Below are 13,406 nucleotides of genomic sequence, written 5' to 3' on the forward strand. Positions count from 1 at the left end.
AAGTGACGGTATCAATTTCCTTATTTCCTTCAAATTTTTCTTCAGTAATCTCTTAGAATGTTTAGTTTATATTTCCTAGTTTGATTATGTTAGCAATCTCAAATTAGTTAAAATTTTATTCAAAAATTCCGGGCTCATTTTGACAAGCAGGTTATGGGCGATCAGTCTATATAATAGTAACTTCTTATTCTATAAAACTACAACACTAACAACAATCTGCAGTCAATACGTGCATTTTTATCGCAATGAATAAAGCAACCACCATTCTCACAAATCAAGTTTAGCAATTCTCGAGCAAAAGAACACCTGAAAATGAAGTTAATTGGAACTAACCTTAAGCGCGATCAATGGCGGTGACTGAGGAGCTGAGGCTGGTGACGGAAGCGCAGGAAATTGATAGCTCCTTTTTTTTTTTTATTTAAATTTTATCGATTATTATGTGTCGGTTATTGAACTATAATACTCCCTCCGTTCCATAGTAATGGAGACGTTTCTTTTCAGCACGGAGATTAAGAAAAATTGTGTTAGTTGAGTTAAATAAAGGGAGAATAAAGTGGAAAATGAAAAAGGTAGAGCGATGAAGAGAGAAAAAAGTAAGAGAGAGTAAAGCAGGTGTAGAAAAATGTGTTGACTTTTACTAAAAAGGGAAATGACTCTATTATTATGGAACGTACCAAAATGATAAAATGATTCTATTACTATGGAACAGAGGGAGTACCAAATACCAACCATCGAAAAGGGCATAGACGGACCTCGACCCGACCCGGTTGGGCAATATGCTAGTGGAATATTTGGAGGCCCAATTTGGTATTGTTTTGGACTAACTAATCTTCAATGGCAAACTCCTTGTATTTTAACAACTTTGAATAGTTTTATTTTAATATGTTGAAAAAAAGTACAGTTGATATGAAAATTGTGATCGCATGTTTCAAGTAATTGACGCTTCTTGTGATTAATAACATTGCTTTATTAGTGATAAATAATTTTAGTTTATGTGCTTTGTTAAGAAATGGAGTACTTAAGAAATTAAATAAAAATCATATATCCTTACTATTCTTTTTTATTACTCTTCTCTATTTTTATTCTCTCTCACAGAAACTGGTGGGACAAGCTTTAGGTGTAATGGTAATATTTACCAACACTAGTGTCTAGTGATATTAGACCACAAACTTGAGAGGGGGCTGTTACAAATTGTAATGTTTAATAAATTGAGGTCACTTTACATTTCGGAATTCTAGTATGTATATACACAATTTTCTTTAATTTTTGTATTTTCTAAGCTACAAGACGCGTTGACATGGAAGTCTTCTGAGCAGTTTCTTGTATTGATTGTAATAATACATTAATGTATTTATATTTTAATAAAAAATAGTTCATTATAAACACTAGTGCCTTATTATTTTCTTATACATCAATTTATTTATAGGTCTATCATATGATCTAGTACTATTTTTTTCACCAGAAGTACATTTATTAATCATTATTAGAAATATAAAACTATATACAAATTGAGATTCATTCTCTACCCACGAATATATATCTCCTATCCGGCTATTTTTTATTAAAACTCATATTGAATTACATTAAAAATATTTCAAAGGGAATGAAAGAGAATTATTCTATACGTAAAAGCAACTCTTTGGTGGTGGCAATTTGATTTGGACAGAGAGGAGAGACGCATTGACATGGAAGTCGCATGGTCTTGGAGGATTGTAATTTAAATATTTCTCTAATTTATTAATCAATTACTAGTTTATAATATTGTAATTATTTTTATTAGAGGCCAACAATTCTTAATTTCATGTCGTATGCTTTAATCTCATCACGATCAATCAATAAGGACACCGTTGATATCGATACGGTCATCACATGCACGGCATATATGTATTATAGTTTTCAAGAGAAATATAATTTTATTTGGTTATTTGACCATAATTTACACATATATTTTTACCTTTTATTTCTATTTTATTACAATTTAGTTAGTTGAACTTTGTAGTTACCATTATCAATACTTTTATCATACTTATCAGGTCATATAATTATCCCCTTTTTCAAATAAATTTAATTATGAACAGTTCCATTTGATAAAAAAGTGTTAATTAGGTTTGATAATTTCAAAAGTAGGATACATAATTTTAATTCCTTTAATTTTTCAGAATAAGTACTATTAATTATGATGTATTATGATATATTAACTTCTCATCGTATATTGACAAAACAGGCCAACACAAGATTGACGTATTTTGTTTGAAGTAGAGCTATTTTGAAGTAAAAAAAAGGAGAGTTATTTTGAAGTAGTCTTGAAAGTATTTATGCATGTGATTGGCGTTGGCTTCGCTCACTGATACGAGCATATCTCCTAAAATATTCCCCATATCTATTATTTAGTTAGTCATTGATTTCTCATATATTTTCATATATTATTAGAATCTTTATTTTCTTGTTCTAGTTTATAAATAGGAGATATTGTATTCTTCTATGACATTGAAGAAACATAATTATCCTTTTATTTTATATTTATGCTTTTATCGTAACATTCCTGGTTTGATCGACCGGCAAAGCTCCGGCGACTACCTTTTATTTCATAATTTGACGCCGGATTGTTCGACGGGCAAAAGCTCCCGCGACGTTCGACGCGAATTATTCGAGTTAAGGAACTTCATCCTTAACAATTTGGTGCTTTCATCGTGATCTCTTCCTCCGAATCATCGTCAACATGTCGTACACCTACACTGGATATCAACTCCGGCCGGCAGATTACCACCCATGGCAGCCTGCATATCAACCCCCACACCATCCGATCAGAGCGTTAGATCAACAACCACCACATCCACAGGATGGGCGACTCCACCAACAACACAATCCCTACCAAGCCCGTCAGCCCACTTCATGGGATCCGCCATGGCTGCGCCAGGAAACTGCATATCAGCAATCATCGTCCTACGAGCCAGTTCTGTACTCTCCACCACCGCCCACTTGTTGGGACCCGCCGTGGTTGTGCACGCAGCAGGGATTCTCGCCGTATGATCAGCCACTGCCCCTTGACCCTAATTCACGTTGGAATCAGCACTGCATAACACGTGAAACAGCGGCGCAGCCGCACACCTTTGACAGTGGGTGTTCCACTAGACAGCCCACCTCTTGGCAGCCTTGTCCAGCCACCACCACGGCAAATCCGATTCTCACACAACTTCAACAGTTGTTGGAAGCGTGCTACAGGATGGAGTCTCGCCTTGATGCAGCTGACCGACGCATCGACAACATGCTTCCTCCCGAGCAGCCTGAACCTGCCCAGCCCTACGGCTCCCAAACTTTTGGGTCTGGGGACCTCGTTCAGCACCTTCCTCCATCAGGAAATAGCAAGGCTTCGCTCGAGCCGCCATACGCTACGTCGCAAAATACGCTATCAGCACTTCTTCCTTGGCAAGTGGAATATCGCTCGTCGGCTTATGCTCTGTCCAAGACTTCAGATGGGGATGTTTTGGAGTGTAATAAGAAAGAGAATTTGATTCTTAACTGTGATCGAGTCGAGGAAGGATTTGATGATTCTTCGGAGAATATTCTACATTCTTCTTCTCGTTTTTATGGCGTTGAAAAGGTTGATATTGATGGGAATTTGGAAGCACAGGAAGATGATGCGAGGGAATTGAAATCTGTAGAGGGAAAGAAGTCAATTTTGATTACAAAAGATAAATTTGTGCATGTGTGTTGAAGAAGATGAAGCTCCGCCTGATAATGGAGTTTTGAATCCCCTAAAGAATTGGCTCAAGCTACTACCTGATGGGAGTTTGCCAAGCATTAACGTCTGTGCTGCAATTCTGAGGATTTTCTTTGATCTTCTAATTAGTTTGGATTAGTTTGGTCAAAGAGAACAATTGAAGAAAAATGACCTTGGACATTATGTTTTTGTCTAAGCCGACTGAGGAGACCAGAAGCAACCAGAAAATTGCTCAAGAATTGGTTAACACATGGAGCCATCTAATTTTCAACAAGAGTCCTCCCTCGGTGTATTTTTATGGGAATAATGAAGGGAGACCATCAACCATTCGGTATGCGTTTGATCCAGGAGGAGATATCTTGCCGAAGTTGTTGTTTTCGACTCTCTTTGTTGTTTCGTGGTTTCCACCTTGAGGACAAGGTGAATTTCAACCGTGGGGGAGTTGATACGAGCATATCTCCTAAAATATTCCCCATATCTATTATTTAGTTAGTCATTGATTTCCCAGGATCTTTATTTTCTTGTTCCCTAAGTCAGAGTAGTTTATAAATAGGAGATATTGTATTCTTCTATGACATTGAAGAAACATAATTATCCTTTTATTTTATATTTATGCTTTTATCGTAACATTCCTGGTTTGATCGACCGGCAAAGCTCCGGCGACTACCTTTTATTCCATAATTTGACGCCGGATTGTTCGACGGGCAAAAGCTCCCGCGACGTTCGACGCGAATTATTCGAGTTAAGGAACTTCACCAAATTGCCCGCCGGATTGTTAAGGATGAAGTTCCTTAACTCGAATAATTCGCGTCGAATGTCGCGGGAGCTTTTGCCCGTCGAACAATCCGGCGTCAAATTATGGAATAAAAGGTAGTCGCCGGAACTTTGCCGGTCGATCAAACCAGGAATGTTACGATAAAAGCATAAATATAAAATAAAAGGATAATTAATTTCTTAATGTCATAGAAGAATACAATATCTCCTATTTATAAACTACTCTGATTTAGGGAACAAGAAAATAAAGATCCTAATAATATATGAAAATATATGGGAAATCAATGACTAACTAAATAATAGATATGTGGAATATTTTAGGAGATATGCTCGTATCACTCACCCAGTAAAAGACTCGACTTTTGTTTGTGGAAAATTCATGAAAAAACAAACGATGATATTCTAGCTACCATACAACTACTACAAGAAGTTGAATAATAGATTGAGAGCTAAATACGAATATTATTTACTCATATTCTCTCACCGATCCCAATAAATGTCTTATATCTTTTTATTTGAACGGTCCTCAATAATCTCCCATTTAACTTTTAGTCCCTCCGTTCCATAGTAATAGGGACGTTTTTCCATTTCCGTCCATTCCATAGTAATAGAGTCATTTCTCTTTTTAGTAAAAATGTCAACACATTTTTCCACACCTAGTTTACTCTCTCTTACTTTTTTCTATCTTCATCTCTCTACATTTTTCATTTTCCACTTTATTCTCTCTTTACTTAACTCACCTAACATAATTTTTCTTAATATCCGTGCCGAAAAGTTTTGCCTCCATTACTTTGGAACGGATGGAGGACTATTTTAATAAGTGGATTTCACATTATACTATGATAACATTCTCCCAAATCTAGTCAGTCAAAAATGGAACGTTTATTAACAGACATTCTCCCTACTCTCTCTTAGCAATTGGACAACTATCGAAACTTTCCCAAATCGCACTCATTGGCATCTTGGTTAACTCACATTAACTTGTTAGTGAATGTTGGAGGTTTGGCCATGACCTTCTTCAAACAGTGAGTTACAACCCACAAGTTCTATTTTCTTGTGGAATTTAATCCATCAAACTGAACAACATTCGAAATACTACACTTCCATCTTTAATACTCTTTCTGTTCAAAAAAAATAGTTTAATTTGTGGACGACACAAGTTTTAATCGGTGTGTAATCCTTTACACACCGATATTTTAGCGGCGAATATATTGTTACAGTTATATTCTACAAATAATGATTTTTTTGTAGTGAGAGAGAGAAAAAAAAAAGTAGATAAAATATGAAAGAGAAGAGAAAAGGTAGATAAAGTATAAAAGAAAAACTTTCAATTTTTAGAAATGAGATAATTTTTTGGACTAAAGTCCATTTTTGGTCCATAACATATGACGATTTTTTGATTTTGGTCCAAAACATTATCTTTTGAATTATTTAGTCCATCACAAATAAAAATATGTCACATTTAGTCCGAATCTAACAGAACTCTTTAAATTTAACAGTCAACATTTTTTAAATCGATTTTGACTGAATTAAGTTAATAATTATGTTTAATTAATGTCTAATATCTAATTAGGTTAGGGTTAATTAGATATTAGAAATATACCACCGACGACTGCGGTTTCGGATTTCTCAAAGAGGTCGGCGCCGAGCAACTTTTCCTCCGACGGAGCCTCTCCGCCGATGAAGGCGGAGGGAATCAACGGTCCGATTGCGATCAGCTCGTAACGGTCGAACACGGTGAGCGCTTCCGCCTCGAAGGTGTTCATGAGCACCTTGGGCTTGCCCGACTCGGCGTCGAGCAAGTCGAACTGCTCCTTAAACGCCGCAAACGCAAAATTATGCGTTTCCGAGGACGAAGGGAGGAGGAAGGAGGGAAGGTCGGTTTTGGAGAGCAGCGGAGCTCCAGGGATTTGGATTTTCCAACCTGAATTATCCGATTTCTCGGTGATTTCGTCGGAAAATCCGTTGAAATAGTGGTAGTATATGGTGAAGACGGTGGCGGGTTGGATCCAGAGTTCCGCGCTGGGGATGTGGAGCTCACGCGCCACCTTGGTCGCCCAGGGGAGGATGAGCGTGTAGACTAGGCACGTGACGGGGCGGCCCTCCTCCGCTGCGGCGGCGATGGCTTCTCTCAAGGCCTTGGAGCCGTTGCTTCGTATACTAGTCATGAATTTCTTGGTGTCGTAGCTGAGCTTGAAACCGTCGTCGAATCCAAGGAAGGTTAGGCCCTTTGGTGTCTGCCAAGCGCCGGCACACGGAGATGTTGGCGGCGAAGGTGATGTGGATCCCCAATTTTATTAGATAATAGATATTAGACATTAATTAAATATAATTATTAACTTAATCAGATTAAAATTGATTTAAAAATCGTTGACTGTTAAATTTTAATAGTTCTGTCAGATTCGGACTAAATGTGACCCATTTTTATTTGTGATGGACCAAATAATTCAAAAGATAATGTTCTTGACCAAAATAAAAAAATCGTCATATGTTATGGACCAAAAAGGGACTAATCTAACTTTTTTTGGACATCCCAAAATGACATTATTAGACTATTTTTTTACCGATGGAGGGATTATTTAAAAAATATAATTGAACCTAAAAATTGAACCTTTCCTTCTATATATAGTCATTTACAAACCCCTAGTTGTTACCCAAAAAAATCTATCACATGAAACCATCCATACTATGATTCTTTTTATCACTATACATCCTGTTGGCAATCGAAACTAGAAAAATAATATTCTCCCCGTTCCAGAGTAATAGAGGCATTTCGTTTTGAGCTCTCATTTTGAAAAAATGATAATAAATAGTTAAAGTGGAGAAAAAGTAAAGTAAGAGATAGAATAATATAGTGAATAGTCTTATCTACAATATTTTCTCTCTTACTTTACTCTATCTCCGCTTTAACTATTTATTATTATTTTTTCAAAATGAGTGCTCAAAACGAAACTCCTCCGTTACTATGGAACGGAGGAAGTATATAACTGTCCCACATCAGTGTCAAAAGAAAACTGAAACTAATATATAAATCTCATAGGCCACTCCTCCTATCACCAATCAGTTTTAGGATGGAACCCATATATTTCAATCACATCCTTTTAAAATAAAATATACTCCCTCTGTCCCATTAAAAATGCAACGTTTTCCTTTTTTGGTTGTCCCATTAAAAATAAAACGTTTCCTAAAATGGAAACAACTCTATCTCTACTTTTTCATCTCTCTTACTTTACTCTCTCTTCATTAACTCACAAAACAACACTACATAAAATCTCGTGCCGATTTCCAAATGTTGTATTTTAAATGGGACGGAGGGAGTACATCCTTAGTACCTTACTATGATTCTTTTTATTACTCTTCGGTATTTTTATTCTCACTCACATACTCACATATTTGACACAGAAACTAGTGGGACAAGCTTTAATTAGGTGTAATGGTACTAACACTAGTGATATTAGAGCACAAACTTGAGAGGGGGCTGTTGCAAAATGTTTAATAAATTGAGGTCACTTTTACATTTAGGAATTCTAGTGTTTTGTATTTTCTAAGCTACAAGACGCGTTGACATGGAAGTCTTCTGAGCAGTTTCTTGGATTGATTGTAATTGCAAATTTAAATTGTTTCTCTTAATAATAAATTAATGTATTTATTAGAGGCCATAATTCTTGAGTTCATGACTTCACTTCACAATCAATCATTAAGGTTGGTCTCGCTGCGGTCATCACACGGCACATGTATGCTTTAAATTCTGAAATTTGAAAGTTACTAGTTTGGAATCAAATTGATTATTAGAGTTGATAAATTCAAAAGTAGGGTATAGATAATTTATCTCCAACCCTTACCGAACTGATGGCTAAACAATTATAAAGCACTAAAATCCTTATCAAGAATTTATCAACATTCTTTCATGTCACTATTTCAAGACTCAATTTGATTTGATCCATCAACTCAAGCAACCACCAATGTGTAAATTAAAACATGTAAATGCATTTTCATTCAAATTCTACACTTCCACCTTTAATATTAATTTTTTTTTTTTGAACCTTTCCTTCTATAAATAGTCATTTCTATACCCCCAATTGTTACACACACATGAAACCATTAATGGAGATTTACATGTTTTATTTTGGTATTTTGGTGTTGATATCAAACTACTTTTCCCTCACCACTTCCAAATCACCCTTCAATCTAACCACCGATCAATACGCTCTAACTATCTTACAAAACTCCATTATTTCTGATCACCCAAATGCAATTTTGCATAAAAATTGGTCAATTCACACTCCCATCTGTGGATGGATTGGTGTCTCTTGTGGCACCAAACACCAAAGGGTTACTGCCCTTAACCTCTCCAACTTCGAGCTCCGAGGCACCATCCCTCCACATCTTGGAAACTTAACGTTTCTTCGAGTTTTAGACATCCACTCCAACAGTTTCACGGGCGTCTTACCATCTGAGCTGTCTAAGTTGCGACGCTTAGAAGTGATAAATATCGCAGTTAACAATTTCACCGGAGAGATACCATCGTGGTTTGGATCCTTATCCCAACTCCGACACATGTATTTGAATAACAACAGCTTCTCAGGCAGAATCCCTTTTTCTATATTCAATATTTCGAGGCTACAGAGGCTGTATATGAGCTTCAATATTCTCAATGGAAACATCCCAGAGGAGATTGGTGACCTTTCTTCACTGGAAAGAGTTAGTTTACGAGGTAATCAGCTGCGGGGATCCTTACCATATGCGATCTTCAACATTTCTTCGCTAATGACAGTCCATTTTGGAAGAAATATGCTATCAGGAAAGCTCCCAAACAACATATGCAGTAATACTTCAAGACTAAGAGAATTCACTGTTAATTGGAACCAACTTGATGCGGAAATTCCAAGAAATATAGGCGAATGCAGAGAGCTTGAGCTCCTGCAGTTGCAAGTCAACAACTTCAGCGGTATGAATATTTCACAGTTAATTCTTTAAATACATTCTTTTAGTATACTTAGGTGGTGTTCGGTTGTCATGACTAATTATCATGAGACTATCCATCTAGGATTAAGTTGTGGATTATTTTAGTTGGAGGGAGGAAGCTATAACTAATAATCATGAGACTATCCATCTAGGATTAAGTTGTGGGGGTCAATCTTATGAACCAAACATGATACATATTTAATCATGAGATTTAGTCTCGTCAACCGAACACCCCCTTAATATAGTATAAATGTCATTTCATATAGTATATCATTTGGTAATTTGATGATTTGATTTCAGGTAGGATACCAAAAGAAGTTGGGAACCTCACTTCTCTGAGAGGTGGGCTACTCCTTGATCATAATCACTTGACAGGCATGTCTTCTAACCGAACAAAAATCTTATAATTGCATAATGACTGATTAGAACTGTTTTATTTGATCTTGGCCACCATTAGAAACGGCTGGGTTAATAAAAATTGGTAAAGTAAAAGAAAGATAGAACAAAAAAGTATGTTAGTGGAAAATTAGTCTCATCTCATTAGAGAAAGTAAGAGAAAGATAGAACAAAAAAGTATGTTAGTGGAAAATTAGTCTCATCTCATTAGAGAGAATGAAGTTTTCTAAAATGAAAAGTTTTTATTTATAGGGATGGACCAAAAGAAATACAAAATCTGTTTTATATACATTCATAGCATGTTTGGTAGGGATGATTGTATTCTTTAGCTATACTAATTTTACTACTAATATTCAGTAGTGATCCAATATGTATTTATATGTTTAATAACCTGAGTCACAATACTTTTCGGCAATTTATTCATTTTTTGACAATTTATTGGATTCATAATAAATCACCTTGGACATCCAATCTTTTGATAGAAACGTCGTACCAACTAAGTGATATGTTATATAACCTTGCCACTATTCAAATTAATTTTCAAGGAAAAACATTTCCAACACTGTGGTATATGGCAGGCGAATTACCAGAAGAGCTTTCCAATTTGGCATCACTGAGTGTGCTATCTGTGGGTAGTAATTTCCTATCTGGCAGTATCCCACCTCTCATCTTCAACATATCAACTTTGCAAATATTAGACCTTTCATTCAATCAGATTTCTGGTACCCTTCCTTCAAACATGAGACTGTCACTTCCCAATCTAGAACTGCTCTATTTATATAACAACAGACTCGCCGGCCCCATTCCTGCCTCTATCAACAACGCTTCTCAGCTACGTGAATTAATCTTGGAAGCGAATTCATTCACCGGCTCAATTCCCAGTTTTGATAGTTTAAGGCTCCTAACCTTGTTAGCCCTCTCCAACAATAGCTTGAGCGCAACCCATGATATGGAATTTCTTTCTTCATTAACTAATTCTCAGTATCTGCAGTATATTGATATATCAGGAAATCCACTAGGTTGTGTTCTACCTAACTCCATTGGGAATCTATCCCAATATCTCGAGTATTTCTTGGCGCAACAATCCAATATCAGAAGTGCCATTCCATCTCAAATAGGAAACTTAACCAATTTGATTGAAATAGAACTTCTAGACAATCAGTTGAGTGGATCCATTCCGGCAACGCTAGGAAATTTGAAGAAACTTGGGGGATTAGCCCTTTACAATAATCAGCTGCAAGGATCTATCCCCCTAGATCTTTGCATGATGAGCAATTTGGCGGAGTTGTACTTGAACAGAAATGAGCTCGAAGGGGCTATACCAGAATGTTTGGGTGTAATGCTATCGCTGAGAGAGATTCAATTATCCTCAAATAAGTTGAATTCCACCATCCCTTCCAATTTGTGGAACCTCAAAGATCTCGTCTATCTAAACCTGTCATCAAACCATTTCAGCGGTAAAATCTCGCCTCAAATTGGAAACTTGAAGGTTATCAACAGAGTAGATTTATCCGATAATCTATTTTCCGGTGATATTCCCAACTCAACCGATGAATGCCAATCACTAGAATACCTATATTTGTCGAACAACAACTTTGGAGGATCCATCCCTCAATCACTGGGAAATATTAAAGGATTGACTGAACTGGATTTATCTAATAACAGTTTTACTGGATTGATACCCAAATCTCTACAAGATCTCAGATTCTTGGAGTATTTCAATGTGTCATACAACAGATTGGAAGGCGAAATTCCTAATGGGAGCTGTTTTTCAAACTTCACTGCTCTATCATTTTTGCAAAACTCAGCTCTTTGCGGTCCAGCAAGATTTGAAGTGCCACCTTGTCCAAAAGTTGATCAAGGATCAAAATCAAAGAATGTTGCTCGACTAATGAAGTACATTTTGCCTCCTCTCATTGTAGCTATGGTTGTTGTGATCATTGTAGCTATTCTCATAAGACGACGAAAGCTTGTAAAAGTGAGTGTTCCAGCATCGACTTCGCTAGGTAATCCTTGGAGAATAATCTCATACATTGAACTATCACGAGCAACAAATTCCTTTAGTGAGACAAATCTACTTGGGAGAGGAAGCTTTGGCTCAGTGTTTAGAGGGGTATTTGATGATGGACTGGATTTTGCGGTGAAAGTGTTCAATATAGAGTTGGAAGGAGGTAACAAGAGCTTTGAAACTGAAAGTAGAATACTAAGCACCATTCGGCACAGGAACTTAGTTCGAGTTATCGGTTGTTGTACCAACATGGAATTCAGGGCTTTGATTCTTCCGTTCATTCCAAATGGAAGCTTGGATAAATGGTTATACTCCGATAACTATTGTGGAGATATTCTACAATCGTTGAACATCTCAATTGATGTTGCTTTAGCTCTGGAGTACCTTCATCACGGCAATACTTTCCCCATTGTGCATTGCGATATAAAGCCAAGCAATGTGTTGCTCGATGAAGATATGAATGCTCATATTGCTGATTTTGGTATTGCAAAGCTCTTTGATGAAGGGGAGGCCATGATCCACACTAAAACACTAGCTACAATCGGCTACGCAGCACCAGGTGATGTTTTTCAAATTTCATAATAAAATAATTATTTTCTTTACTAAGTACATTTGTTTATATGTATTCTCACATGAATTGTGCTTTTTATAATCGTAAACTTGTGATTAGAGTACGGGTCGGAAGGGAAAGTATCCACGAGTGCTGATGTATACAGCTTTGGGATAATGATATTAGAGATGTTCACCGAAAAGAAGCCGACAGATGACATGTTCGATGGGGAAAAGAGCTTGAAGCAGTGGGTGAGTGAAGCATTGCAAGACAATGAAATCGATCAAGTATTAGGCCCTGCTTTGCTACCAGAACGAGATCGACATTCTGATACGAAGATGAATTGGCTGACATCTGTGTTTGAATTGGCAATGAAATGTTTAGCCAGTTCGCCCGATGAAAGAATCAACATGATTGAAGCGGCAGCCACACTCAAAAAGATCAAAGCAAGAGTTGTAGGAAGAGTGACCACAAGGTATCAACAACATGCAACTACCATTACCTGATATGATGATTTCTATTACATGTACGTCTTTTCGATTTTTTAGTTGTTCAGTATAAGTGAGACTGAGCGTTTTATAGCTCCTTCATGGGTTTTCTTTGTTTGGTTCTTTTCCCATGTCGTAGTCTCTGAACTAAACAGGAAGTGTGTATAAAGGGATGTATCTTGGAAAAGATAGCAATCACTTAATACGAATCTTTCTTTTCTCCTAAACTCTAGCTTCTCTCGATCTCTCTGCCCTATACGCCATCGGCTTTTTCCTTCTTTGTTACGTGCAGGTCTCAAGTTTCGACCATATCCCCTGCCATCAGTTATCAATTTCATTCGGGACCAGGTAGTGTCGAAAGAAATTGAACTGAGACATGTACCTTCAGTGCACCAGATAGCAGTTATATTTATAAAAAAATTAAGCTATCAATTCTTCTCGAAGCTGAGGAATAAGTTGGGAATTTGTCCTCTCTCCCTTCTTGACGTCGATCGTATTTGTCGG

At 36.8% G+C, this 13,406-nt stretch overlaps 1 protein-coding gene and 1 pseudogene across 1 annotated transcript; one reads left to right on the forward strand and one right to left on the reverse strand.

Annotated features, from left to right (window-relative positions):
- Positions 1-6,075: 6,075 nt before the first annotated feature.
- On the reverse strand, positions 6,076-6,663 carry LOC125206708 (UDP-glycosyltransferase 75C1 pseudogene; annotated as a pseudogene).
- Positions 6,664-8,548: 1,885 nt separating this feature from the next.
- LOC125204501 (uncharacterized) lies at positions 8,549-13,129 on the forward strand. The gene is made up of 4 exons (XM_048103177.2): positions 8,549-9,443; positions 9,761-9,835; positions 10,435-12,423; positions 12,535-13,129. The coding sequence occupies exons 1-4, from the start codon at positions 8,588-8,590 to the stop codon at positions 12,918-12,920; spliced, it is 3,306 nt and encodes a 1,101-aa protein (XP_047959134.1). The 5' UTR covers positions 8,549-8,587; the 3' UTR covers positions 12,921-13,129.
- Positions 13,130-13,406: the final 277 nt, after the last annotated feature.

Source organism: Salvia hispanica, chromosome 6, assembly GCF_029641045.1.
Source record: "Salvia hispanica isolate PSC_SH4W2 chromosome 6, Shi_PSC_v1, whole genome shotgun sequence".
In the NCBI taxonomy this organism is placed as follows: domain Eukaryota; kingdom Viridiplantae; phylum Streptophyta; class Magnoliopsida; order Lamiales; family Lamiaceae; genus Salvia; species Salvia hispanica.